Source organism: Gracilinanus agilis, chromosome 1 (assembly GCF_016433145.1).
Source record: "Gracilinanus agilis isolate LMUSP501 chromosome 1, AgileGrace, whole genome shotgun sequence".
NCBI lineage: Eukaryota > Metazoa > Chordata > Mammalia > Didelphimorphia > Didelphidae > Gracilinanus > Gracilinanus agilis.
The window spans coordinates 242990157-243013696 of NC_058130.1; the positions used below are offsets into that span (position 1 = coordinate 242990157).

The 23540-nt window shown below is 36.1% G+C and overlaps 1 protein-coding gene across 7 annotated transcripts in view; it reads left to right on the top strand.

Annotated features, from left to right (window-relative positions):
* Window positions 1-21698, top strand: part of ELAVL2 (ELAV like RNA binding protein 2) — an 82468-nt gene extending 60770 nt beyond the window's left edge. For 2 of the 7 annotated variants that reach the window (XM_044657492.1, XM_044657494.1), the window contains exons 4-7: window positions 8126-8279; window positions 13693-13918; window positions 20686-20724; window positions 21368-21698. In XM_044657492.1, the coding sequence (XP_044513427.1) occupies window positions 8126-8279; window positions 13693-13918; window positions 20686-20724; window positions 21368-21698 (750 nt within the window). Of the gene's footprint in view, window positions 1-8125; window positions 8280-13692; window positions 13919-20685; window positions 20725-21307 lie in introns of all 7 variants that reach the window. The other 5 variants (XM_044657493.1, XM_044657495.1, XM_044657496.1 and 2 more) reach the window with 4 other exon arrangements.
* The last annotated feature ends 1842 nt before the right edge of the window (window positions 21699-23540 follow it).

The window sequence follows — 23540 nt, forward strand, 5'->3', positions numbered from 1 at the left end:
CAACTCAAGTGGCCTAAGATTTGGTTGGATCATAAGATAATAAATGTCATTTTTAATGTGACTGAAGGAATCATTTAGTTCTATCCATTTTATAAATAAGGAAGCTATTTTTTAAACAATTCATCTTAAACTTTTTAAATGTTTGCCTATATCTTACCACAGATACTTCAAAATTTATATTTTCCTTTAACTTGTCAGATTATAATCTTTCTAGCAGGGGGTGGTTAGTGATTTGCTATGTCAGAAAAAAAGGGTTAACTTCATCGCCAATATTCTGGTGAACATCCCATGTGAACTTGGAGAGGCTGGATCCTCAGCCCTCTCTCCTCTACCATGAGGAAGTAGGCTTTGGAGGAGGTTATTTTATTATTTTAGAAAACAATTAAGTCCAAGTGATCAAAGAAAAAAAAGCTACAAATAGTCACAGATTAGTTTTTTTTTTTACTTTCCATTATGGAGCTTATCAACAGCCATTTCAAAAGTCAAGGCACTCTTTTGTCACTATGGAAAATGAGGAATAAACCTATATTCATTAAATATTCACCAGAATATTGGCAATGAAGTTAACCCTTTTTTTTGGACATAGTAATTGTTTTAAAAAACAGCCCTCAATAATTAGGCCCCTTTTTCAAAGCTCAGAATGAATAGTTCAATATGATTCTATATTGGTAGGCTGAATGAGATTAATGTTCCAGACCTCGGGATGCAAAGAGAGTGATTGTGATCTTTCCAGGTTACAATTCTCAAAACATATTTGTATATCATCCTGAATTACCTGTTTTCTTATCCATAATTACCTGCCTGACCCCTCTGTTTGCCAAAACTAAACATCAGCAGACACAAACACAGGGAAGTTGAAATCCCTCGACTACAGTTTGATAGAAATGAACTGCCAACTGCAATGCTTTAATAAAAAGATGTCTATTAGGGCATAGTCTATTTCAGCTCTCATTTAATAGCTACACATGGATGGTGCTGTGTTAGGCAGCATTTAATAAACACCACTCAGTAGAGTTTTGCAGTGGCTGAGTTTATGACTTGTGAAGAAGGAAATCCAATTTGTCATGTCTCTGGTTTCTTTGTTGCCTTAAAAGAAAGAATTTACCTTCCTCTTCCAAGCCCCGAGGGATACTGAGCTTTTGTATTTATGTTTGATGAAGAAACCTCATTTTTAGGTTCCTTTTACTTAAAGCAAACAGCTTATTCTTAGGACATAGAGACAGTTTTTCCCCTTAAGTAGAAGACTACGGTTTTGCTCCTAAATTCAAGAAATCATTGTTTATAATTCAGTTAGGTAATGCTACTGTTGCATTTTCATTTTAAAATTCTCTTTTGCTGTCTGGCAATTTAGGTCAGAAATTTGTGCCTTCTGGAATAGAAGTTAGACTGGAAAGTGTCATTTTGGTTTATTAAAGAATAGCATGGTGTTGCTGGGTTCTTTTTACCTTCTCTTGTGTACTCTCTTAAACAGTATGTTCTTTGTAAAAGATAAAAATAGCCAGAGAACTTTGAATAACAAAGTTTTGTTATGAAATGGTGAAGATTCAGGCCTTAGATTTAATCAAATTGGTTTAAATTACTAGTTAGGAAGCCTGATTTGGGCAGTTAATGATGTATTCTGTGATAAATTGGTAAAGCTCTGTAGGTTTAAATTCAGACTCGCACACTAACAGGAAAATCTGGACAAGTCCTTGGGTTTTGACCTCTGAAATAGGGATGAAAACTCTTGTATTACTGCTGTGAGAGACAAACTGGTAGAAAGAAGACTGAGAGCCTTGAAGGCAGGAGGAACTGAGTTACCTCTGACTGATACTGGCTGTGTGACCTCTCAGGAATTTAGGCTATTCTCTAAGACTAGAGCTTTCAGAGCACACCCTGATCTTCATGGAGAGAGTTTTCTCATTCCATAGTTCTCTCCCTGTGCCAGTACAATTACAAGTTAAGTCTATGCAAGTCCCCCTCTACCTCAGTGTGGAGAGGAAAGGATTTTGTGCTTTTATAGGAAATGGGCAGCTAGGTGATCCAGTGGATAGAAAGTCTGGCCCAGAATCAGGTAGACTCACATACTAGCTCTGTGACCCTGGGTAAGTCATTTAACCTTGTTTGCCTCTATTTCCTCATCTGTAAAATGAGCTAAAGAAGGAAATGGTAAACCTTATTGCCTTAGCTTTATCAAGAAAATCCCAAATCAGGTCACCAAGAGTTAGACATAATGAAATAATAAATATAAATGCAAGTTGTTATGATTATAATTGTTTTATTTTAAGGTAATCCTAATAAATTTAGGCTTCAGTTTGTGAAGGGTAAACACACAATTTAATGACATGACTAGGTCATTTTAGTGTTTCTGTCCTAATTTTGAAGTTTCAAAAACATAATTTGATTTAGTAATTAAAGCTTCTCTGTTCTTTATCTAAAGGCTTTTTATCCAAATCTACTTTTTGGCTTTTTCATAATCCTTAGAGGTGAGCGCTTTTCATTATGCTCATTTATAGTTGAGGGGCTTTGGCTTTGTTCACCTTCATCCCTGCCTTTTCTGCCTTCTCTTCCTAATTGACTCCAGATGTGAGATTGTGAGACACTGCCTGGATGATGGGGGGGATGTTTGTAGCTACAGATAGCGCTCTGGGTCCCGAGTTCAGATCTAGTCACTTCCTAGATGTATGGCTGTGGGCAAGGCATCCCATACCTTCTGCTTCAGTTTCTCCATCTGCAAGATTAGGGATGCTGATACAGCACCTACCTACCAGAGTTATGAGAATCAAATGAGGCTTGGAGACCAAAAGACCTGAATTCAAATTTGTCCTTTGACATTTACTAGCTATGTAATCTTTGGGCAAGTCAATTTCTCTTTGCCTTAGTTTCATCATGTATAAAATAGAATGTTAATAATAGCACCTTCCTTCCTTCAGAGGATCAAATGCAAAAATAATTATAAAGAGTGTGGCACATAGTAAACTTTACATATATTTTAGCTGTTATCATTATTAATATTTTTAATATGCTTATCACAGAACCTGGCACAGAGGCGCCTAATAACTATTTATTCCTTTCTTTTCCTCCATTGCCCAAACTCACACAAGTGACACTAAGTTGAGGTCTGAACCCAAGTGCTCTGACTAATACTTTTTTGCACCATATTATATCTCTTCTTATTTTGAAATACCCACAGAAATGCCTCCCCTTTTCATATGACAAGTTTAAATCTTACCTCAGCCCCTTGAAGTGAGAGGATCCCCAAATATTTTAAGTGGAAACCTAATATGTAAAAATAGTTAAAAATAATTTTGCAGAATTTAAAAAAAAACACCTCTCTAAAAAAACTTTAAATGTTGAAACAATTTTTTACAATTGTTTTCTGCCATTTTGTGATTCAGATTCTCTCCCTGTCCCCAATATTCCAAATAGTATTTTTTTTCCCTACACCCTTACCTTTATGTGTTAATAACTATGGGGTTAAGTGATTTGTCCAGGCTCACACACCTGGAAAATGTCTGAAGACAAGATTTGAACCCAGTTCCTCCCAACTGCAGACCTGGCCCTCTATCTTTGGCACTACCTAGCTGTTCCTGCTTTGCAGAATTTTTAAGGAGGGAAGGACACTGGGCAATCACATGGATCTAGTCATATTTTTTGTTAATCTTTAGTCCCAGAGAAGCATCCATATTAGCACAAGGTGCTACTTATTCTTAGGTGGCAATGAGGAAATACCAACTCTGACTACAGAAACTATACGATCTCATTTGCAGTTAGCCAGCCTTCAACTCTTCAGTTGTAGACACATAATTATAATGGGTAAATCTATTTTTATCCCTATTCTTCTCAACCATTCTAATCTTATTTGATCATTTAAATTTGTGAAGAGCAATTTGAAAAGCTATAGGTAAGAGTGCTCATTTGCATGAAACTTCCTCCTCCCTCTCCAAGTAATTCCAGTATCACTTGTCTTTGTTTACTGTGCTGCTTGTTAGGGCAGTGGAAAATTCCAGGAAACTTGATTTTTAAATTGGTATCTCAGGAGTAGCAGGGTGTTCAGTGTTGTACTACCTGTATCATCTTTAAATATTTAAATTGCAGACTTTCTGTCTGCTTCTCAAATTAGATCCTTTGCTTGGTAGTTTTGACATTTCATAACCTTGATCTTTAGGCATTAAATATTCACCTGTTGAAATAGTAGTAGAAGCCTTAATTTTTTTTTTTTTTGGAAGAAAAAAAGGCCAGCTGTTAATTCCATATATATGCATGTGTGTACGTGTGCACTCTCTCTTGCTCGAGCTTGTGCGCTCTCTCGCGCTCTCTCGCGCTCTCTCGCGCTCTCTCGCTCTCTCCCGCTCTCCCCCCCCCCCCCCCCAACATGATGCTTGGAAGAAACATGCTCCAACATCATTTGACTATGTGAAATACACAGGAGTGTCATTAAATTATGAAATTTTTAGCCATCATTTATCAAACATTTATTGAAGAAACTGGTATATTAGAAACAACACTGCATTTATAATCAGGAGACCTGGGTTCAAATCCCAGATTTGCTACTTGCCTGGCATGGCAAGTTATGAGCTTGTTTCATTATCTGCATAATTTTTTTTAGTTGCAATATCTACCTTGCACAGTTGTTGAAAATAAAATAATAAGTATAAAGTATTTTTTAAAAAGTGTTTACAAGCACTTTGCATGGCATTTTGGGGAGACATGTAGAAAAATTCCACACAATCCCTGCCCCCCAAGTAGCTTGCAGTCTTACGTAGCAGAATTTGGCATAATGTGAGTCAATATTGGGTCCTTCCTGCTTTTAGCCTGTTATATACCATCTTCCTGATAGGTTTTCTACACAGCTGGCTGAATCTTCTTCCTGTTGCCACCTTTCCTTTGGTTAGCAGTTTGTTCCCTGTTGATTTATTTGCTTGTGTTCAAGGTACTTAATTCATTTTGTCCCTCCTGAGCTGTTTCCCCAGAGCCCAAGTCTCAAAGCTATCTTCCCAAATTGGACAATTCACTTTTCACTGGCCTCAGTCTTGGCCCCAAGGGGATTCTTGGGGGAACAAAATTGGCTCCAGATGGATGCTGGTCCCCTTTGCTATAGGACTGCTAAATACACAGAGACACTCTGACATCCTGCCCTAGTTCCATCTATTCATAACCTGAATCCTGTTCCATCGCAGTGCCGCAATACTGCAGTCTTAGCCAGAACAGGGTTCTTCTGCCTCTTGGGTTTCCATGTCATGGGTCTGGTGGAATGCAGAGTTCTTTTAAAAGTCTGTTTCCTCTCCAAGAGGTATAATTTGAGGATCTGAGGAAAATATCTACCTCTCTTATCTTGTCAACTGAACCAGAATCTGAAGACTATTATTTCTTTTGCATAACTATGCATATATCACATGTATAATGTAATATATGATATTATATATTACACAGTCAGTAATCTACCCAGAATTCTTAAGCAATTCCTCATTGCCTGTTGGATAAAATACACACTTGATTCTGGAACTGGACAATGAAAGGACCTGTTTCTAGGCATGTCATATATTATACTCTCATCTTTTCTAAAATCAAGCTAGAGCCTACTATTTTCATTTTCTGTTCGTTTCTTACCCGCTCCTGTCTTACTACTCTTGCTATCCCAGAGTCCTCCCCATCCTTTAATGCCTAACTCAGATGCCACCTATGAAACCATAGTCTATTTTAAAGAATCAAACTCTGTGAATCATGGGGAAACCTGGATTCCATGCAAGTGACATGATTTAACTTAATTTAATATAGCAAGCATTATGTGCCTAACATGTGCTATATGCGAATAGTGTTCAATATTCAGAGACAAAAAATGAAAACAATACCTGCCTTCAGGGAGTTTTATATTTTGCACTAATGTTTCAGAGAATTTTTGGACTATTTAGGAGAAACAGCTTTCCCAAGCTTTCAAAAGTAATAGCATATGGAAGGGGAAAAAACACAACAGTATTCTCCAGTGATAATAGAGAGCATCTCATGGCTACCTATCACCGTATGGAAAGGGTCGGATGTGTGGTCCACTTTGGCAGTTTCCCTGGTTATTCTTTGTTCCGAGAATTCAGCAAGCTACACCTAACTTCTCTATTAAATCTCCAGGACTGAATGTTTAATAACCTTGAATACTATTTTCAAATTATTCCTGCTCCCTGCAACTACTATCACTTTTCCTGCATGGGGCAACAAGAAGATAATGTAGATAATTGTAATTTAGAATATTAGGTAGAGACACTATAGATATCATTTGATATGGAACAAAAATAATTTTAAGCTTTTGTGCATCTTTGTTAACCAAACATTTGAATTCAAGAAATTCAGAAACAGTTCTCATGATTCCTAAGGAATTTAGTGATTTGGTTGTATAGCCATTAATCAAAATATGTAATCTATCACATGAGACTATCATTTCTGTATATAGTATTATTCCCTGGTATTTTTTGTGCCTAGGAAGGGCTCTAGAGACGGATCTGGGAAATATAGACTAATAATTAGCCTGAGTGTCAATTTTATAGGAAGCCGATAGAATTTCTAAGAAATAGCAACCAAAATACTTAAACTATTGAAGGGAAAGGCAAAATTATTTCTGTAAGGGGAAATCATGCCTGACTAATCTCTTAGAATTCTTTGGAAGGTTAAATAAGCATGTAGACAAGTGTGTGGACATAATTTAGACTTTTAAAAAGGCCTTTAGCAATGTTTCACATTAAAAATATTTTAAAAATTAATGAGTTGGAAGGAGTATTATCTTAGGGATAGAGAACTGGCTTAAAGACAGGAAACAAAAGGTAATAATAAATTGGCACAGTGTTCTGGATGAAGAAGTGTGTTTATTTTGTGGTACCCCAGTGATCCTTCCCAGGATTGATTAAAAAAAGCGCGCGCACACACACACACACACCCCATGATATGTTAGATTATATAGTGTCTTTGTGCAGAATTTACTGATCACATTTTACTATCTAAAAGAGCTTAGAGTCAAGCCAGTAGGGATGAACTGCAGGAGACTCATAAACTCATGAGACTCAGTGTGGGTGTGCTTAACATAGTAGAAGAACTTCACTATGAGTGTATAAGATTAAGAGTAATAGAGCATAATCTATCATTTACCACTAGGAAAATAACATCTTTTAGTAGACTTATTGAAAATATTGATCTAACAAAAGGGCCTTAACCCTTTCAGAGTCATGGAGTACTTTGGCAATTTGGTAAAGCCTGTGAACCTCTTTCTTAGAAAAATATTTTTAAATGCCCAAAATATAACATTAGGGTTGCAAAGGAAACCAATTAGTGAAAATAGAGATATGTTTTTCCTCTCCATGTTCATTATCTCCTAATACAGGATCCATGGATCCCAGGTTAAAAACTTCTGATGTAATGCTTTTTGTGAACCAAAAGGGCAAAATACATTTGCAAACACAGATGAAACAAAGCTAAAGCTGGTTCTCTTAAGCTCATGGAGAGGCTGATGCCTCTGCAACCTAAGAAAGACTCAGAAGTCTCAGAGGAGAGCAAGTGAAGGTAGTAATAGTAAACAAAATTATTTTGTTTGATGTAGAGATGGGAGGTGGAGGAGGATGGGATTTTTGTTGTGGTTGTGGTTGTTTAGAAGAGGTATTTTTAAAGTACATATGAAGCAAATGTAAAAATTCTAGACTTATAGAGTACCTGAAGAGATTTGAAAGAGTTTTTTCACTGTAAATGAAAGAAATTATGTGGGTAGCAGACCTGTGGAACTTACCCCCTTCCCCCCCCCGCCCCCCAGAAATGGTATAGATTCTAGAGGAAAGTTAATAAACTCACAGATTATGCACCTGCAGTGTTCTCTTAAGGGAAGCTAGGGAATGTTAAGTGATAACATTGGAGATGAATTTCTGAAGTCTAAATATTCTTCTTAATTAACCCTGTGGGTAAGTAGATTTTTCTCTGCTTTTCTTTCTTCTCCATCTCCATCCCCTAGTCCCCCCACCCATATTTTTATCATCAATCAGAATTCAGATTAAAATTGGATTAAACATGAGCTTAGGGACTCACAAATGGAAAGTCCTTTGAGCTATCTTCCCCCTTTTACTAAGAGGGCGGTGAGTGTATACCTTTCTACTCTGGTTTTCCTTGCCTTTTCAAGGTTTCCTATGCTCGCCCGAGTTCGGCTTCGATCAGAGATGCAAATTTGTATGTCAGTGGACTTCCAAAAACAATGACCCAGAAGGAATTGGAGCAGCTCTTTTCCCAGTATGGACGAATTATTACTTCCCGTATTCTAGTTGACCAAGTCACTGGTAAGTAGGCAAGTAGCTGCTCTGTTCAGTATCTTTCACTCTCTTGGGCTGGCAGATTATGAAATATTCCGCCTTCCAATACAGCAATCTTGCCTCCAGAACATATCAAAGGTATATGTGGGCCAGAAAATGCAATTTTCTGCTGGAATTGTTCATAAATATGCATGGACAAAAATAGATTGTGGTGTGTAGTGAGCTAGCTTGAGTCCTTTCCACCCTGAAGGTGCAGGTTTGAAGCCTGTTTCATGGCTTGTAATAAATTTACAGCTGCTATAATCTTCCTTTCCAAGCTGTGGCGTGAAAATAGCTCCTTATAAAATACTAATAAACAATCTTATTTCTATTTTTAAAAAAAAGCAAAATTTAATACAGAAATGCACAGCTGGTTCTCCAAAGGTGTAGGATTCCACTGGATGCAAACTGGTTGTTGTTGCTGGGGTTGTTTTCAAGGTTCTTGCTGCATAGCCTAAGCTTACATCTCAGGCTACAGAGCTTAATAGTTAAAAGTTATTCTGCTTTAATGTAACTTACAAAATAGGCATTGGCAGAGTTACTGGATATATTTTTTAATAGGGGAGGTAGAATTTAAGGGAGAAGTTTTTGATAACCTTGAATTATTTTTTGAGCTATAAAAATTATTTCAATCATCTTAAATTCACTTCCCTTCTCTGTTTCCTTATCTATAAAATGGGGGGATTGGACTAGGTGACCTGAAGTTCTTTCTAGTTTTACATTCAGAGATCCTACAAAAGAATATTCTGGATGAACAGATTTTGAATAGAATATTGGCACATGTGCTTTTTCTTCATATGAACATCATTCTACTTGATATGAATCTTAGCAGCAACCTAAATAACTATTTTTGTTGTGGTCATACCACACATAGCCTTATTAAAATTGCTTCCCTTTACTCTATGCAAGAAAATGGTCACTATGGTAGATGACTTAGGGGAAAAGCCTGAGAGATACAGGGTTTCACTTTATTTGGGGGAAAAAATGGACAGTTATGCATGTGAAACCAAGGTCTAGTTTTCTCTTCCTAGTTCTTTATACTTCTGATAATACTCCTTATTCCTATTAGTATCTGAGACATACATTATGTTGCTAAAAGGGTAAGTAGTAATTCTAATCATTGAAATCTTTACATAATCCTTTAGGACAAAAGTTAATGCATCATTATTTTGTATGTTTCATTTAGTTATTCTGGTTATCTGTCCACGGTGAAGCAAAGAGTGGACTATTATCCTGATATGGAATTTCCTCGTTGAAATCTTACTGACTCATAGTATTTATATAGATGAATTCTGTCCACTGACCAAAGGCTGAGGAAGAGTACCTTCGTACATTTAGATTGTAAGCTAGCTAATTCTGCACCTGATGGTTTGCTTTATTTAGCATTTCAAATGATAGCTCTCTTCTCTTTTGACATTAGACCATAACCCTTCCAGTATGTTAGTATACTTTTTTTTTTTTAAACCCTTGTACTTCGGTGTATTGTCTCATAGGTGGAAGATTGGCAAGGGTGGGCAATGGGGGTCAAGTGACCTGCCCAGGGTCACACAGCTGGGAAGTGGCTGAGGCCGGGTTTGAACCTAGGACCTCCTGTCTCTAGGCCTGACTCTCACTCCACTGAGCTACCCAGCTGCCCCCATGTTAGTATACTTTTGGACAAGTTGTGGTTCAAAAAAAAATGAAGCCACCAATGATGCTGCTCTGGATGACAAAAGTCACAGCCCCTCACTGGGTCTTGAAACTTATCCAGCTTGGTATAGAGCCTGCTAAAGTTCTTTATGTTCTGTTGGCATATTTAAGAACCCAGTGTCACTCAAATGGTAATGTGCTTACGAGTTTGATTTTGCTTATTGATCAAATAAATAATGGGAATGTTACCTCATTAAAAAGGAATACATTGGGGGCAGCTGGGTGGCTCAGTAAATTGAGAACCAGGCCTAAAGACTGGAGGTCCTAGGTTCAAATTTGGCCTCAGACACTTCCTAGCTATGTGACCCTGGGCAAGTCACTTAACCCCCATTGCCTACCCTTACCACTCTTCTGCCTTGGAGCCAATACACAATATTGACTTCAAGATGGAAGGTAAGGGCTCTAAAGCAAGCAAACAAACAAATAAATAAATAAAGGAGTGAACAAATGAATGAACGAATAAATAAATGAAATAAATAAGAATTCATTTGCTGTTTTTCTTACCACTTAAATTTTTTGTTCTCTGCCCTCCCCCTGTCCTCTCTGTCTATCTCTCTGCCTCTCCCTTAAAGCAGTTACTATGTCTGAATTAATCCTGCTTTCACCCCACTTGAAATATGAAAAAATAATTTCCTTTTATAAAGACTTTAACTAAAATAGTTGATAAGACAAGTAATTGATGGAGCAATTCCACAGTCCTCTCTTTAATCCTTAGCTCTGAAAAAGGTTGTTTTTCACTGCCTTCATACACTCCCCATGTGGAAGTTTCTACTACTAAATGCAGATTTGCAGCATCGTGATTTATATTTTATAGTGTTGACTTGTTGTAAGGGTCCTGAGAGCTTAAGTGATCTGCCTGCGATCACCCAGCTAGTTTGTATCAGAAGTAGGACTTGAACTCAGGTCTTCATAACAGACTTTTCCTCTAGCAGTTTTGTTTTTTTTAAGCCCTTATTTTCTGTCTTAGTAATAACTCTAAAAAAGAAGGGTAAGGCCTAGGTAAATGGCGGTAAGCCACTTACCAAGGGTCACACAGCTAGGAAGAGTGTGTGAAGTCAAATTTGAACCTAGTTTCTTCCAACTCCAGGCCTGGTGTTCTATCTATTGAGTCACCTAATTGCCCCCAGTTAGCAGTTTTAAAAGTAAACCATTAGGATAAGAACAGAAAAATGCTCACTTCTGCAAGGTATTTCTCAGTCATCAGAGTTTAATACATGTACATGTTTGCAGAGTTGGTGATATGTACAGTGATAGCTGATTTGAACAATTCTGTACAATGTCTCGATGCAGAATTCTAGGAAACATTTTTCATACTTTGAAGCACATCGCTCAGGTGAGAGTGGGGAGTTATAGTTGAAATCCACACATCTAGCTGTTGGAATTTTAAACATGTAAACTCCTGATAAATCATTTTATTTTTCCTTCTGCCATGCATCTTACTTTCTAGCAGGTGATACGAGGCTTAATGTGGTTATTGCATCTCTTGAGCATCATCAATTCTTTATGATGCTTTGAGAACCTTTTTTTAATAATTACTTCCCTAAAGTGTTCATGATATTAGGTTGTAAGATACTCTGAGTACTCACAGAACCTCATGTATATAAGAAATCCCTGTTTGGGGAAGGATAAGTGTTTTGTGTTGTGCTTACTTTGGAAAAAGAGAAGTTCCGAATAAAATGGATGGTTGTGGTAGAAATAGACAGGCACTTAAAAATTGAAAGTTCGTAGCTTAGAGACAGTTAAGTTGATGACATCTGTTAAAAGAGTTCCTTTTCCTTCTGTGAGGAAGCAAAGTAATATCCCCAGAGAGAGGATGCATTAGCTGTTGAACTGCTCCATCACTTAATCTTAGCTAAAAAGCTGAGAAGGGAATTTGAGCTTGTGGCATTCTGTTCTTAATGTAAAATGTTTCATTTCATTTTCACAGTTAGGGAAGTAATAATTATGTCCAGAATATTTTGGCCTGTCTCATATCTTAAAGTAATTTGCACACAATTTCATTTAACCAAAAATGACAATTGCATTGTTCAGGAAGATAGCAAGGCTTTGATTTGGGAGCATATCCCAAAAGTGTAGCTCATTTTCATTTCAACTACAAATTTGACATTAACTATTAATATTTTTATAGCCCTCATACTCAGGTGATTTCTGTCTTCCTTTCCATTTTACCTTTGATTCTTGGTCTCTTTTTGGTCCTGCTATAACCTAAAGAAAAAGTAGGCTTCATGTGCTTCACAACACTTCTGTGTATAACTGACCCAAATTAAAATGTAATTGGGAAATATTTACCAAAATAAATAAAAATACAGTAAAAGATAGATGTTGTGATGTGGTTTCACTATACACCCATAATAATCTTTACATATGTTTTATATTGGCTCCCATTTCTATTTGAGTTTAACACTTCTAATTTAAAGCAGTTTGAGATAAGAAACCCCATTCTGCATTGGTCTTTTAACATAGCACAAGAAATGTACAAAGACATTTTTTGAAGTGTTATATAGATTTTGGGATCATTTAAAAAAGTAATTGTTTTTTTTTTTTTTTTTTTTTTTTTTTTTTTTTTTTTTTTTTTTTTTTACCCTTGTACTTCGGTGTATTGTCTCATAGGTGGAAGATTGGTAAGGGTGGGCAATGGGGGTCAAGTGACTTGCCCAGGGTCACACAGCTGGGAAGTGGCTGAGGCCGGGTTTGAACCTAGGACCTTCTGTCTCTAGGCCTGACTCTCACTCCACTGAGCTACCCAGCTGCCCAAAAAGTAATTGTTTTTATTACTTCTCAGCCTTTTGGCTAAGATCAAGTGTACAAGTAATTGTTTTCTTTAAATGACATTGTGGTATAAAATTAACCTAGGTAACTTTTTGTTACCGTGGTATATCTATTTTAAACACAACTTAATTAAAAAAAAAACTTAAACAGAAAAAAAATTATATAGCCTTAATTTAATTTCTTAGTTGCTATTTAAAGAGCTACTTCCAACCCTTCCAAAAGGTACTCTGGAATTATTACAACTTTTTGGCACATTGTTGAATTCACACATTTAAAAGTAGTAAATAATAAAATAGTATTCAATTGATTCTTTAGTTTCCTAGTTTTTCTAATTATTGGGTGTTTCTCATAGAAAGGTAATGTGAGTAAGGTAAAATGGGTAGGTAGCTTTTTGATATTTATCCTTAGAAAATTTAACTTGAAAATAACAGCGGACCTAGTGTGTAACAATTAAAAATGATAAAGGCTGATATTATGAGGAAAAATAATATTTTATTTAGGCCCATGTTGATAGAATAAAATCGACCACGCACCTGTAAAATTTTCAAATTGCCGCCTTAGCCATTACGTTCCTACCTTCCCTCATCTTGTCTGCGTAGCAAAAGAAAGAGTTAAACCAGACTTCCCAATACTTAAAGCCGAGCTTTACCTTGAAGATATCATCTAAAACAGGAAACCCGTTGGACCATGGGAAATGTAGTTTCAAAGTCCCCCCACGTGTCCACAGGAAGAAGGAAATCTACATATCTTGAGGCTTAATACCTCTAATGGAATCCCAGTAATTTTAAATAACACACTAGTCTGAAATGATAGTTTTTAATAATATGTAGGTTACATTTTCCTTTGACTATAAAAATATGGAAGTAAAAATGATTTAATGGTCAAAATACATATTCTGGAGGAAGGGGAATTAATATATTTTTTGCCTCCCCACCCCAAACAGGAGTTTCAAGGGGTGTAGGCTTTATCCGATTTGACAAGCGGATCGAGGCGGAAGAAGCTATCAAAGGTCTCAATGGCCAGAAACCTCCAGGTGCCACAGAGCCAATCACTGTAAAGTTTGCTAACAATCCAAGCCAAAAAACCAATCAGGCCATCCTCTCTCAGCTGTACCAATCTCCAAACAGAAGGTATCCAGGACCACTAGCTCAGCAGGCTCAACGTTTTAGGTAAGTGTGATTTCATTTTGGGGGCCCAGCTTCAAACTTCTTGGCCAGGTCTTTAGCTGGGCAGTACCTCTCCGCTTCCCCCATTCTGTGGCTTTGGGTGGGCTAGAGAGGTTTTGTCATGGAGGAGAAAAGAAACAGAGTTGGGGGATCGGGCCTCCTTTGGACCCTGGCCCCGAAGGAGGGTGCTCTTTGTTCCCAGGCAGTCTTCACCAATATTCTCTATCGTTCTTTTAATTCATTTGTGCCTTTAAAAAAAAACAAAAAACTTTCCTTCCCTCTTAGAATCCATACTAAGTCTGGGTTCTGAGGCAGGAGTGTGTTATGGGCCAGGCAATTGGGGTTAAGAGTCTGGCCCAGGATCACACAGCTAGGAAGTGTCTGAGGGAACTCATCTTCAGGCCTGACTGAGCCACCTAGCTGCTTCTTGCCTCTTACTATTTTGAGGTTGACTTCCTTCATTTAGTCCGTTAGTCCACCTATCTGAATATAACTTTATCCCTAAAGATAGGACTTTGAATATTTCTTCCCTTTTAGTCGGTTTTTAAAAACAACTATTAAAGTGATTCTCGTGGCATCATTTGTCCAAATAAATGAATAAAATTCAAAAGTTTTTCCATTGTTTCCCCAATGTTAAATTGACCATTAATTCAAGATCAAGTGTGCCTGTGTTTCCATGTCTGCACATATACATCTCAGCTCTCTTTTGTGAAAGAATGGATACATCCTCCTGATTTTCACGAGTAAAGCTGTTTCAATTTGTCTGAGCAAAATTGAATATACTTGGCCATATGGAATTTGCTAACTATAGTGCCACCCACCCTCGCTCTAGCTTTATTGATCACAAGTGCATATTGATTTTTCTTTTCTTTTTTAGGGTGGATGAGCTGGTTATAAAAATATAATCACAAACAGCTGTCTAATATTCAGAAATATTGTACTAAATTTAAATACATAGGACAGATAAAAATGAATGGGAAAAATAATAGTGCTTTGTTGATGGTCCATTCCAAGCTCTCCTGGGAGCTTGGCTTGAATTTAACTTTTAGAGCTTAATGAAAATAAATGCTTTGTGGGTTATGAGATGGAATAGAATCATTTCTTATGCTTATAAAAGCATTCGATTTTTATTTGTAACAGGGAAGTCTTTCCCAAATAGCCCTTTCCTCTTTAAGTGGTAGAATGGTCCCCAAATGTGCTTTTTGACATGATGACTCAGTGTTTTCTTTCTCTTTTATCTTAGCCTTTACTTTTAGGAGAAAAATAAGAGCATTTTTTTTTATTCCTGTTACAGAGATAATCATAGCTACAAGTCATATTTTAAACAGTGAATTCCTTTTAATAGTATTAAACTAAAGAATAATTTTTGTAAGATTGGGAGTAGGGGACAGCTAGGTAGCTCAGTAGACATAGAGTTAGACCTAGAGACAAGGGGTCCTGAGTTAAAATATGGCCTCAGACACTTCCTAGCTGTGTGACCCTAGAAAAGTCACTTGATCCCCATTGCCTACCTTTTACCACTTTTCTGCCTTGGAGTCAATATATCAGCAGTATTGATTCTAAGATGGAAGGTAAGTGTTAAGAAAGATGAAAAAGGAAGAATATGTCACATGTTTTAAGGGCTGGTTATACAATAGACAGAATTTTAACCTTTTTTCACAAATAAATTGCACCTATTCAGAATTCTGGGTTGAAAAAAGAACTTGAGTCATAGCAGAGTTGGTAATTTTTTTTTTCTTTTTGGAGGGGGAGAGAATTTGTGTTTTTATCCACACTTTAATAACACTTAGTATTCATATAGACCAGTGGTTCCCAAACATTTTTGGCCTACAGCCCCCCATTCCAGAAAAAATATTACTTAGCCCCCTGGAAATTAGATTTTTTAAAAAATTTTAATAGCAATTCATAGGAAAGATAAATGTACCTGTGGCCATCACTGCATCCCTGGATCGCTGCAGCACCCACCAGGGGGCGGTAGCGCCCACTTTGGGAATCACTGATATAGACTTTAAGATTTATAAAATACTTCACAAATGTCTAATTTCACATTTTTTAAAATGAACAAATATGAATTTTAAGTTTGACTAGAAGATAAAGGTAATTATTTTCAACAACTTTCGGATTTCTCATTTAAGCTATAATTTTTTTTAAAGCAGATATTCCTTCAGCAAAATGACAGCCCAAGAGTCACAATTCAGTTCTAAACAAGTAGATTCACATTTTGGTCATTTCTATCAGAGCAGGACCTGGCTAGTAGAAGTTAAAAGGAGAGGTAGGCAAATTAGATCTTTTGTTGAGGGTGATTTGGGCTAGGGCTTACAGGGCAAAAATATGGTGACAAAGAAGATGAATCTTCTCTTATGCCCACTTCTACTATGATTTTTAATTCAGAAGTTAGAATTGTGATTGACTTGTTTTTCCTATTACATACTGGTGTGTAAAATGAAAATAGGATCCTGTGACAAAGGAATCAATTGGATTCAACTTAGCTTTCCACCTCATTTGGAAGAAATGCTGTTGGTTTGTCATTGTTCCTTTTTTAGCCCTAGATACTATTTCCTTGTCTTGCACTGCGATCTCTTCATATTCTTATCTTAGACAAGACAAGATGTGAATTGTTAGTGATATCTTAATTTAAACACAAGCTTTTGGGACCTTGACCACTAGATACCATGGAGAACTTTTAAATATATTTATTCCTAGGATTTGATATTTAATTTGTTACCTTTAAATTTTTCCTTTTTCTTGGATAATTTAATCTTGATCTTATTGTTTATCACTTGAAAAAAGTTATTTCTTCAAGATTCTTGGTAAATTGTGTGTTTTCTGTATAACCTCTCTGTGTTATATTTTTTTTTTATTATACCGTATATGTAAATATTTTGTCCTACTATTGAAGTTCCATTTTCATTAACTTTGTGTTTTGGGGTGTTTTAACAAAAAAGTTCTTTTAGGCAATATGACTTAGAAGAAAATTTTTTAAAAAAAGAACAGTACCCTTTTCTAGTAATAATGTACCTTTTTACTGTTTTTTTTTTGACTGTTGTAAATTTTTATTCATTAATTTTAAGAGTTATGATGACACTGGAGTGGTCATGATCCACACAAACTATTTTTTAAAATAAAAAAAAAAAGAATTGCCTACTTCAAGGTTATGTTTTTTAATCTCGGTGAGTTTCATGCCATGTGAAGAAAAGCTAGGAAAGAAAATTATTTTAATAGGAATAATTTACTTGACTGGCCTGACATGAGTATTTTATTGCCCACAATTTAGAAAATAAGGTAAGTCTATTTGATTGGACTGAGAATTTAATTCAAGCCCCTTGATGATTTTCTGGATAAATAGCAAATGGTAGATGAATTAACTTTTCAGTCAGATTTTCCATATTATCTTCTCATAAGGCAGCCTTAATTTTTTTCAGTTTGATGTCTTTTTTATTGAGATTATGCACAAAACTATTCCTATATATATATATATATGTGTGTATATATATATATATGCATTTTTAAAAGCTTCTGAAAAGCTGCTTTGTTTTAACAGAATTTTTTAATAAGACTGTATTGTGTGCTGGTAGTATTGTCACATCCCCCTTTTAAAGGGAATAAATCATCATGGCTTTTGAGTACTCTCGATATTTTCACAATAAGTTTCCAGCTGTTTATCTTAGAAAATACATCATTGACATTCAGCTATAGTTTTCATTTAGAAATGGAAATGATATAATCCTGGTGTCCTTTATTATAGAAAATAATTTTGAAGTTGATATATATCTGAAGCATCTTTTTCCTCCCCCTGTTAACTTCCATTTTTAAACCTGGAGAATTATGGTAAAATAGAACAGGTTTCTTTGTTTTTTACTATTAGATACATTAAGATGCTTTGGGGTCTTAGGGACTGTGTCTTTCCTTGGTTCCTAGTTCACTTGCCTCATTTTGTTTTATCTGCTTCCTTTTCCCTCTATTCCAGATTTCTGTGTAATGATTATCAGTTGTACACGGGGATCCTTTTTTAACCTTTTTTTTATTTATATATATTGAGACACACAGACACACATATGAGTTAATTAGCTAGTGGACAGGGACTTCTAGGTCTGAGGGCGATATCTTCCCTGCCTCCTACCCTATAATTAATGGAAATTCAATTTTTCCAGCACTGTCTCCCAATTTTGATATGTTGGCCTCTTCCCATTGAGAATAAATATCCAGTTGGATATTTTTTGCCTCTTGGGGCCAATTTGCCCATTTGAATATAGGAGAGACAACTGAAATAAGGAAAACATTGGTGTTTTAGGGATTAGCAATTGGTAATTAGCAACAGAAAGCAGTGAAGTGTGGGGTAAATGACATTAGGAAAGTCTTCAGAGTCATGAGGTAAATTGTTCCCTGTTCACCAGAACTTGGAGACTTTAAGCTATTGGAATAGTTATTTGGAAGCTGGAGGAGTAGCCTGAGGGTTAGTCCATGAGTTGGCAGACTTCTCTGCATGGCCTTGATATGGGCAGTGGTAATAAGAAGCCAATCTCATGGTACTTCTGGTTGTTGTTAAACATTCCACTTCTGGTAGAAGACTGGTACAGTGGAATCTTTAGCATAGATGCCTTTGAGGCATATGGATGGTGAGATTCTATTTTGAGTGAATTGAAAGCTGGAACACACATTCGAAGAATTATGCTTTTTAAGACTTCTTTGAGAGGAGCCTAGAAATTTTATAACTTTCATAATGAGGGGACATTTTTGGAACTTTTGAAATTTCATTGTTATAGGTGTTTCCCTAATACATAGACATTGGTCTGCCTCAAAAAAAATTTAATCCAGTAGCTAACATTGTTCATTAGCCTCTGTGGTGTTAAGCTAGTACTGAAAAGGCAAACATAAAATTGGCAGTTGCATATGTATGTTTTACATAGGAAAGCATTTAGAGTCATCCCAGGATCATGAGGATAGGAATGGAGGCCCAGGTAAAAAAACACCAGACTAAATGTTTGAGTGTCATTTATTTAGCTTTCTTAAATTCAATAGTTAGGGATGCATGTCATCAAACAGCCTCCTATAAAAATATGCAGTTTCTGTTAGTTTTAAAAGCTCACCAATTTTGGTCATGTTTAATTGTCTTCTAAGAAAATAAGCAACAACAAAAAACCCTTTTCCTTCTATATTAGCTAGTTAAGTCAGTGGGATTAAATGCATTTTGACAATTTAGTGGCTTTGAGGTATTCATTCTTTCCTTAAGGTAATAAGTATGATTACTTGCTTTTGTTTTGTCAAATTCTCTGACTTGATGCTATAGAATACAGGGGAAAGCCCTCTATAGCCATAGAGAGGTTAGAAAAACAAAACATAGTTCCTTTTACTTTTTCTAAAGGCAGTGTATATTATCTAGTCCCTGTGTCTGGACTTAGAAAAACTGGCCTTCCCTTGCAGGCCAGGGAATTAGATTGAACACTTCCCTCATCTACAAGGTTGAAAAATTAACCTGTCTTTCTTCAGTCTTAAAACAGAGGTGAATCTAATGAATTGGGGGCTAATCAATTAGAGAAAATAATTTTGATTGTCTTATTTGGGAAAACAATTAATTATGGTGGTATTATCAAGATTTGAGGTGTCACTTTATCTTCTTGGTCCTTTTCAGTTACAGAGAACTACTGAACTTTTCCTCAAAGTAAAAAATAAGAAGAAACAATAATGTAAAAAGCACCATGACAAGCCATGTTAAATAAGCTAAGGAGAAGATTTTAAATGGAATGCTTTTGAATTTAATTGAAAGAAAAAAATGTCATGACATTTTAGTCCCCTTTCTTTGATGTCTTTCAGGAAAATTTCAAATTCTATCATCAAAGTCTGTGCTCTTCTCTCCTCCCTATTTTCTACCACATAACTTCTAAAATCTTAAGCAAGCTTTAAGCTTCTTGTTTTCTTTATCCCCAAGAAGCATGATGTGGTAGAAGGAACTTTAGGGAATTTGGGAAATGAGGATTCTCCTGCTAACTCTGCTACGAAGTGATCATGGGCAAATCAGGCAGCTAGTTGGACTTAGTGTGCTTCTCTGTAAAATAATGGGAGTTTCCACTAGTTGGTCCCTTCCTGACCTGAGTTTTTGTTTGCATGGTATTAAGTTTTAAAAAAGCCCAAGTTTAAGAATGTAAAGTGAAAGTCATCTAAGGCATCTAGAAATTCTTTTCTGTCCTGTACCCTTCTCCTGTGTCTATTGATCAGGAATGAGCTAAGTCATCTTTAAAAGTCTTCACACAAAGCATTATAGTAGTTAAAATGCAATGTCCCTTGGCCATTCTTCCTTTCAAATCCCTAAATTTGGGGTTGAACAGAAGAAATTTCTATTCTTCTGAGGTATCACTAATGTTAAAATAGTAATTAAATGTTAGGAAAGACGAGTAAAGGCTCAGACTTCTTTCCCCCCTCTGGAGGATTTTGATCAGATTACAGTGGTGACTCGTGATACTTCCCTTGCTAGCACAGTGTCGCATACAGAGTTGCACTGACCTGTGGTAATCGGAAACTGTTGTTTCTGTAGGAAACAATGTCTGCTGGAAGTGCTAATGGGCACTGATGTGTGGGAATGTGCACCTGTTCTCACAGTCACATGAAAGGTACTGTAATGCGTGTCACCACTGTGTTTGCTGCAGCTCTGAGGCTTTGCATACACATGCTATAAAAATGCATTCAAAGACGATGGCAGTAACAAGCCAAGCTTTCTTAAGCACATGGGGAAAAAAATCGAAGACTGAACCGTTTGCTAAATGTGTGTTTTGCAGGTTGGACAATCTGCTCAATATGGCTTATGGAGTAAAGAGGTAATGAAGAATTGCATTAGGTTCATAATATTCATAAATGTCCCCACCCCACCCTAATTAATTAATTTGCATTTAATTTTGGAGAAAGAGGTTGCTTTCTTTCTTTATTTCTTTATTTGTCCATAAGGTTTGTGTTGGGTTTTATTTTGCATGTTCGACTGAACGAAATGCTTCTTTTGAAGCATATCTGATTCAAGGGACGTTTTCATATATCACTGGATGCCACTGGGTCTTCAAAAAACAACAATCAGACACCATTATTTGTTTGTTATGTATTGCATTGCGGCGTTGTAGCATGTTTGTTTGTGGGTTTTTAAAACTGCTTAATTCATCCATCAGCTCTAAAATGTTCATGGCTGTTTTGGATAGTAGGGGTTCAACACTGAGTCTGGTAACTATTCACGTAGCAATTTATGATTCAGAATAACTCGACTGTATAGCATGACATTGCAAGCTACGGATTATCTTTTGTTCAACAACTTCAGTATTTGTGTGTGATGTGTTTGTTGGGGTTGGGGGCAGAAGAGGTTGGAGGGGAGATGGCTAAGAGCCTTGGGGGTTGGGGAAGTCAAGGGGAAATCAGGGGAGATGACTGTAACCAGCTTCCTTTCTTGTTCTTGCTTTTGTTTCCTGATTCGTTTAGTAGGTTTTCTCCAATGACCATTGATGGAATGACCAGTTTGGCTGGAATTAATATCCCAGGGCATGCAGGAACAGGGTGGTGTATTTTTGTGTACAACTTGGCACCGGACGCAGATGAGAGTATCCTGTGGCAAATGTTTGGTCCCTTTGGAGCTGTCACCAACGTGAAGGTCATCCGTGACTTTAACACCAATAAATGCAAAGGTTTTGGATTTGTGACTATGACAAACTATGATGAGGCCGCCATGGCAATAGCTAGCCTGAATGGATACCGCCTGGGAGACAGAGTATTGCAGGTGTCCTTTAAAACAAACAAAACGCACAAAGCCTAATGAGTTTATTGTCCTCAGTCCGTTTATATATGAAAACTATACAACAAAGGCAAGTTAAGAGAAACTTTATACATTAGTAAATGTCTTTGTAAGTCAGTGTTGAGATGGGGATAAAATGACTACTTAGCATCCTAAGAAATATGTGAGTTTTTTATTGCTAGTATTTGAATTAAAACTTCTTAATATCTTTATGTTTGAATATGGACAAGAGGTACAGGGTTTTTACCTGTCACATTGCATTCTATTGCCTTCTTTGAAGAAGGTGGACCTTTTAAAGTGTTTCAGCTAAGGGAAGAAGTTTCTTTTCTTTTACATAACTGCCTTGAACATGTGAGTAAATATTGAGGCTTTGTGTTGTAACCTTTAAGTTGATTGTGTTCCTTTCAGTTCTTTTCCCAGTTCACTTTGTGTTTGGTTTACATTTAATGCATTGCTGTTATGTATGTTCAAGAAAAAAAAGTATTTTGAAGTTTACATTTTATTTATAAAGTTTAAAACAGTATTTATTTTGTAATTATGATTTGGGTTGGGGAAGGGGGGGCTACATTATAAACGCTTATTGTAAGAATACTGGAGAACTTTTCGTAAAGCAGTACCTTGCCAAAGAGATAAGAGCCTCTTTGATGTGGGTTTAAAAAAAGCATCTATTTTTATAAAAAAGAAAATTTGGAGAAACTTTTTACTGGTCCTGGAACAAATATTTTGACTTGAATACTTTGAGAAATCTCTTCATATGACACCTAGTGAGCTTTTAAAACTTACCAGGAAATTTGCAGTGGTTGGAAAATTTAGAAAGATTTATGATGTAGGAAAATACTTTGGAGATCTTTGTATTAAAGAAGTAGAATCAATGGGAAACACTGTTGGTTTCATTTTTGTAATCATCAGTGGAGCGTCCGATCATCCTGGTTATTATGTGATAGGTGGCTCACGTTGATTTGTGATTTTGAAACAAATAAAAATTTACAAAAAAGAATATATAAGAGCAGGCAAGAAATTTAAATTACCAAGAGATGGGGGAAAAAATCTGTTCTTCCTAAAGAATTCCCTTCAGATAGAGCTCATGGTGTTTAGTGATGTACTTGCAGTATTGTTTGAAGAATTGTTTTGTCTTAAGAAAAAAAAGAAGGACGTTGCACATGATTTGTACTGCGGCAAATCATCAGAAGTGATCTGGGTTGGAGATATTTGAAGGTGTTTTGAAAGTTATGTTCAAGGCTAACACCTGAGCTTTGTGTAATGTAAATAAGACCTTGTGTTTATGAACCTTTCAGCTAATTTGTTGTTTTGTTTTTTTTTCTTCCTTACATGCCAAGTGATGTTCAGGTTTTGAATGTTTTTGTATCCGTTTTTTTTTTCCTTTGTAAATGGCATTAACATGGTTACTTGAGGTCTTGCTTATTCATTTCTGTTGTCCTGGGGACTTGAATTTACAGTGCATCAGATTTGTTGCCGATTTTGTCTGTAGATAGTCTAGCTTCAGCTGTTTATGGTGATGCTACATTTTTGTTTATAAATATGTTTGTGGTAAAAAAAATGAGTATAACCATAGGTTTTGAACAAATTTCCTTACATTTTTCATACAAAAATCATAAATACCTGTATGCTATTGAAATTTAACTTTGTATGATGCTTAAACCACTATTTGGGGAAATAATAAAATAAGTCTTTACCATGTATGGAAGAAATTTTAAAAATACGAAATATTTTCTGATTAGCATCTAGCTTATAATAAATTTTCAAAAAAGCTGAGGGCAAAATGCCTTCTCCAGGATGCACTGACAACTCTATAGTTACGTCCTGCTTTTTGTATAAACTGAGATGCTCATATGCTTCCCCTTA